The following is a 5,765-nucleotide window of genomic DNA, read 5'->3' on the forward strand; positions in this document are numbered from 1 at the left end:
TCCTGAGGGACATCTTAGCTTTTTAGTGTGTCTGCGTGCTCATGTTTGTGCTTGTGTACCTCAGGTGCAAGTCAAGGTCAAGCCCCAGGCATCAGACTTTGTTCACATCCCAAATGACTGACACTCAGGAGAGGTGTTGGATCCACTGACATTGCTGCAAATACACAAACATGTTTTTTTTTTCTTTAATTAAATTTGACCATAGGATGCACATCAATTGATTTTCTCTTGTAAATAACAACAGCATATTAAAGAAGACACGGGCCAATCCTCTGCTTAATCAGTTGTTTGTGGCAGTTTATTTTGACGACCTATCAAAAGATGGTCAAACTATGGTTTTTTTTTTAGTTTGTTTGTTTATGATGATATGGAATGAAATAGCTTTTTTTTACCAAAATTCCATTAGCCTTTTTCAGATTTGGGATACGTACTTTTTGCCTGACACACTCTGTCTGGGAACCAATTAAGGTCGTAAGCCTGTATATAAAACTGTATATAAAAGTCAATGACAGCGCTTTTCATGCAAGCACTACCCACGTCATGCTTTTCATTTCCAGAATAAATTTGGGAATGGCAGTAAATTAGTGGATGCATTTATTAGGGGTAGGGTTAGCCCCAAAAACATTAAAAAGAGTTAAAACTGTGTTTCTGGAGTGAAAGGTCAAAGGTCACGAGCGCCAAAAAAGTTGCAAATGTTGAAAATGTTGAAAAAGTTGAAAAAAAAGAAAAAATGTTGAAATTGGTGCAAAAAAAATTGAAAATGTTGAAAAAGGTGACAAAAAAATGTTCAAATTGGTGAGAAAAAAATGTAAAAAAAGTTTAAAAAAATGGAAAAAATGTTGAAATTGGTGAAAACAATGTAAATAAAGTTGAAAAAAAGTTGAAAAAAATGGTTGAAAAAGGTTGAGAAAATTGTTGAAAATGTTGAGAAAATTGTTGAAAAAAGTAGAACAAAGTGAAAAAATGTTGAAATTGGTGAAAAAAATGCAAAAAAAAGTTGAAAAAAGTGACAAGAAACGTTGAAAATGTTGAAAAAAATGTTACAAAAAGTTGAAAAAAATGTTGAAATTTGTGAGAAAAAAAATTGCAAAAAAGTTGACAAAAGTGAAAAAAATGTTGAAAATGTAAAACAACAAAAAAAAAAGTTGGAATAAAGTTTAAAAAAAATAGTGAAATTGGTGAAAAAATTACCAACAAAAATTTGAAAAAAGTGACAAAAAATGTTGAAAAAAGTTCTAGGCTGTGCTGGGCTACATTTGAATAGTGTTTGTATGATGTTTCATTCTGAACTTTCTAATCCATTAGCTGCGAAAAAAAAGTACAGATGACAGCTGAAGAAACCTTCTCATCGATGGACCACTCCCCGTACGACTGAGAGCTTACACAGACGTATTAGCTGCTAGATAATTTTAATGACGCCAAACTGATCCCCAGAGAAATGGACACTATTTTAGCTCCCAAAATGTCATATTTTCTTCATATTCACCAGTCAGAGGCCATGTGTCCCAACATTTTTGTCAACATAGACTAATTTCTCAAAGAGAGCATGAAAAGGTAATGTCCAGTGGTACATGACTTTTCTTTGATATCTTCTTGATGCTTCTTTGTCAAAATAAACTCCACATTTCCACTAATAGCATTTTTTTGTCTTGCTTGGTTTCTTCGGGTCTCCTGAGGTATGAGCTGAACCATGACAACTTCTCTCTCCTTGGTGTATAAAGCCCTGGTGCTTGCTAGCAGGGCTGGCCTGGTCTGCGCAGGTCACTATGTCGTTGTTGAGCCTGCTGATCTTGGTGCTACTCACAAAGGAGAGGGCGGAGGGTATGTGCCGCATGCAAGGACCACCGCTCCCACCTGAGCTGGCGCAGGATGGGGATGTTGTCATCGGGGGCATTTTTTCATTCCGCACAGGGCAAGATTATGTGGTTAACACATTTCAAATGATTCCAGAGGTGCGAAAATGTAAAAAGTATGTAAGACTGAAATCTGTTGTGCTGTTATTGCATAGATTGCTTCCATCGGACCAGAGTAAAATATGCATTGCTTTTATCTTCTCAGTTTCAATTTCAGGGAATTTAAATTTGCTCAGGCCATGATATTTGCCATCAATGAGATCAACAAAAACCCCGACATGCTTCCTGGTGTCAAGCTGGGTTATAGGATCTATGACAGCTGTGGAACCATGGACATTCTCAGAGCTGCACTAGCGTTGGTGAGTGGCCTTGGTGGAGAAGTCCATGATGAAAACTGCACCAAAATTGATTCAGCGCAAGCCATCCTGGGACATTCTGGATCCAGACCAACCATTGCTTTTGCACCAGTTGTTGGACGTTTCCATATTCCAGTGGTAAGATGTGTTTTGATGAGATAAAGATTCAATACAAATGTGTTATCTGGGAATGTCACTGCCACATTATTTATCCTTGTGATAACAGGTCAGCCATTTTGCTACTTGTGCCTGTCTCAGCAACAGAAAAGAGTACCCGAGCTTTTTCAGAACCATACCCAGTGACTTCTATCAGAGTCGGGCCTTGGCAAAACTAGTCAAGCACTTGGGCTGGACCTGGATCGGAGCCATAGCCGTGGAGAATGAATATGGCCTCAATGGCATCGCTGCCTTCATCCAGGCTGCTGAAGAATACGGAGTGTGCATCGAGTACGCGGATGCCTTCTCATCGTCTGGTCCGCCTGAGGATCTGCAGAGGATAACGTCCAAAATCCAAAGTGCTTCATCCAAAGTTATTTTAGCATTTATGTCTCACAGAGAAATTAAGTTGCTGGCAAAGCAGCTGTACAGGCTGAATGTTACAGGTGTGCAGTGGGTAGGCAGCGACGCCTGGATCACGGATCACTCCCTGACTGACAGTGAGGGACACGGTATCCTCGTGGGCTCGCTGGGGTTCACCGTCAGGAGGGTTCAGATCCCTGGGTTGGAAGAGCATCTGAGGGGGATTCACCCCTCGCTGTTCCCTCAGAGCGGCTTCGTGCGGGACTTCTGGGAGGAAGTGTTCGACTGTTCCCTGAAAACAACCGTGATGGGACAACGAAAGCCGTGCAGTGGCTTGGAGAGCTTGCGAGACGTGGAGTCACAATTCACAGACGGGTCGGAGCTGAGGTTTACCAACAATGTCTATAAATCCGTCTACTCAGTGGCCTACGCTCTCGATGCGCTACTGAAGTGCGAAGAAGGGAGAGGGCCCTTTTCCAATGGGAGTTGTGCTAAACCTGCACAAATTCAGCCGTGGCAGGTGACGAGTGCTTGAGTCCTAATTCAAGGTGTCCGTCTCCGATGTTTACCAAAATATTCAGATCATCAACAATCAATTTTATGTGTACAGCACTTTTCTGAATACTCTGTTGTTTTACATTAAAACTACAACTATCAAACTGAACTGAAGTTACACCTTGGTCAAGTTTGAACTGAAGGGTTGTGATTGAAAAGTGTCCAGGTCTGCTAATTTCGTTTGCTGTATCGGGAAAGTGCATTCCGGAAGTGACAGGGGAGCAATGGAGAAGGTTTTGTGACCTGCCTCACCCTCCAATTTTGAAAATGCTGATATTAGTAGACTAAAGGGTGGTTAGGATGGGGTGGTGTTAACGTTGAGGCCCATTAAAAAATATCTTTAAAATTAAGGTTGTTGAGATAATGCCTTAAGAGTGACCATGCCAAATACATATTTTCATGGCTATTTTTTTTATTGGGTTGTCGCCTGATTACTTTTTCTTTAGATTATTATGGAAATTTCCATGGCAATAGGTTGATATCAAACCAGTGCAAATGATCCTTGTTCTTTAACAAATATACGTTGCACCTTTTAACAGGTCCTGGAATATCTCAGCATGGTGAACTTCACGACTCCAGAAGGGGAAAGAGTATATTTTGACAGTAACGGCGACTCACCAGCCAGATATGATCTGGTCAACTTGCAGATAACAAACAAAGGCACCATGGGAGAAGTAACGGTGGGCATTTATGACGCTTCTCAGCCTGGGAGCCAACAGTTCACCATGAGCGACACTCCACTGGTGTGGGGTCACGGACGCTCTGAGGTGAAATGGTTTGTTGCTGAGACTCATTTCGTGTACTCTGTATGAATTCTGGAAATTGTGTGTTCTGGTGGCAGGTGCCCGTGTCAGTATGCAGTGAGAGCTGTCCTCCGGGAAGTCGCAAGGTCCTCCAGAAAGGACTTCCAGTATGTTGCTATGACTGTATCAGGTGTCCCGCGGGAGAGATTAGTAACTCAACAGGTAATGCAACCAGAGATGGTAAAGGTACTACATACTAAAGTAGAATTAGAGATACCAGCATATAGAAGTGATTCAACTAAAATGACAAATCCAAAACTATTTTTACCCTGACCTCTGAGTGGATGTTTTTCCTCAGGTGCTTTGGCTTCTGTATATCAAATTAAAGGCAAAGGATAGGGCCAGAAATGCCTGATTTATTTCACAGGTCATATTTATCACATGTACGAGTACTGTCAAAGACATAATGACAGATTGTCCAACACTGTAATTTTAATATCAATGTAATCAAACTCTGTTGACAGATTCTATACACTGCATGAAATGCGCACCAGAGTTCTGGTCCAACGATCGCAGAGACGCCTGCATCCCAAAGGAAATTGAGTTCCTAACGTATGGAGAAATCCTGGGAACCATTCTCGCCTCGTTCTCTTTGCTAGGAGTTTTCCTGACCACATTGACGATGATAGTCTTTTACTGTCACAAAGAAACGCCGCTGGTGCGCGCCAACAACTCGGAGCTGAGCTTCCTGCTTCTATTCTCTTTGACTTTGTGCTTCCTGTGCTCTCTGACCTTCATCAGCCGGCCCACCCAGTGGTCCTGTATGCTTCGGCACACGGCTTTCGGCATCACCTTTGTGCTTTGCATCTCCTGCGTTCTGGGGAAGACCATATTGGTCTTGATGGCTTTTAAAGCCACACTCCCAGGAAGTAATCTCATGAAGTGGTTCGGACCCAGGCAACAGAGACTCTGCGTCATGGTGTTTACTCTCATCCAGGTGGTCATCTGCATACTTTGGCTCACCATCAGCCCCCCTTTCCCATTTCATAATATGATACTCTATCGAGATAGAATCATCTTAGAGTGTCAACTAGGCTCTGCTCTCGGTTTCTGGGCTGTGTTGGGCTATGTGGGAATCCTGGCCGGTTTGTGCTTCATCATTGCTTTTTTAGGTCGAAAGCTACCTGATAATTTTAACGAAGCCAAGATCATCACTTTTAGTATGTTGATATTCTGTGCTGTTTGGATCGCCTTCATCCCTGCTTATATCAGCTCTCCGGGCAAGTACACCGTGGCTGTGGAGATATTTGCTATTCTGGCCTCCAGTTATGGATTGCTTTTTTGCATTTTTATGCCCAAATGCTTCATAATATTGTTTATGCCGGAGAAGAACACAAAGAAACATATGTTTAGAAAGTCAAATAATACCAGATAACAAACACTTCTTGTAAGAGGTGGACAACCCATGCTTTTCTTTCTGAGCAAATATTCTGCTTGTATGTCATTGAATCTGCCATTCAAAATAAATTAAATGAGACACCAAGATCAAAGTGCTGATTTTTTTAATCCATCCCTCCATCCACTGATCTACTTTATTCTCACAATGGTCACTATTTTGTATTTTGATTTTATCTTTTTTTTGGCGGGGGGGGGGGGGGGGGGGGGATTTTATGTTACACCAGATTATGGTAAAACATTGTAATCAGGTGGACTCCTCGTACCTTAAATATCATCACTTT

General features: G+C 41.6%; 1 protein-coding gene across 1 annotated transcript; it reads left to right on the forward strand.

Annotated features, from left to right (window-relative positions):
* The first annotated feature begins 1,832 nt into the window (after positions 1-1,832).
* LOC148888621 (extracellular calcium-sensing receptor-like) lies at positions 1,833-5,461 on the forward strand. The gene is made up of 6 exons (XM_089014324.1): positions 1,833-1,969; positions 2,059-2,347; positions 2,436-3,248; positions 3,823-4,050; positions 4,125-4,248; positions 4,551-5,461. Exons 1-6 carry the CDS (start codon positions 1,833-1,835, stop codon positions 5,459-5,461), a joined length of 2,502 nt encoding a protein of 833 aa, XP_088870450.1.
* Positions 5,462-5,765: the final 304 nt, after the last annotated feature.

The sequence above is a fragment of the Hippocampus bargibanti genome, linkage group LG14, assembly GCF_051943395.1.
Source record: "Hippocampus bargibanti isolate YZ-2025 linkage group LG14, ASM5194339v1, whole genome shotgun sequence".
In the NCBI taxonomy this organism is placed as follows: Eukaryota; Metazoa; Chordata; class Actinopteri; order Syngnathiformes; family Syngnathidae; genus Hippocampus; species Hippocampus bargibanti.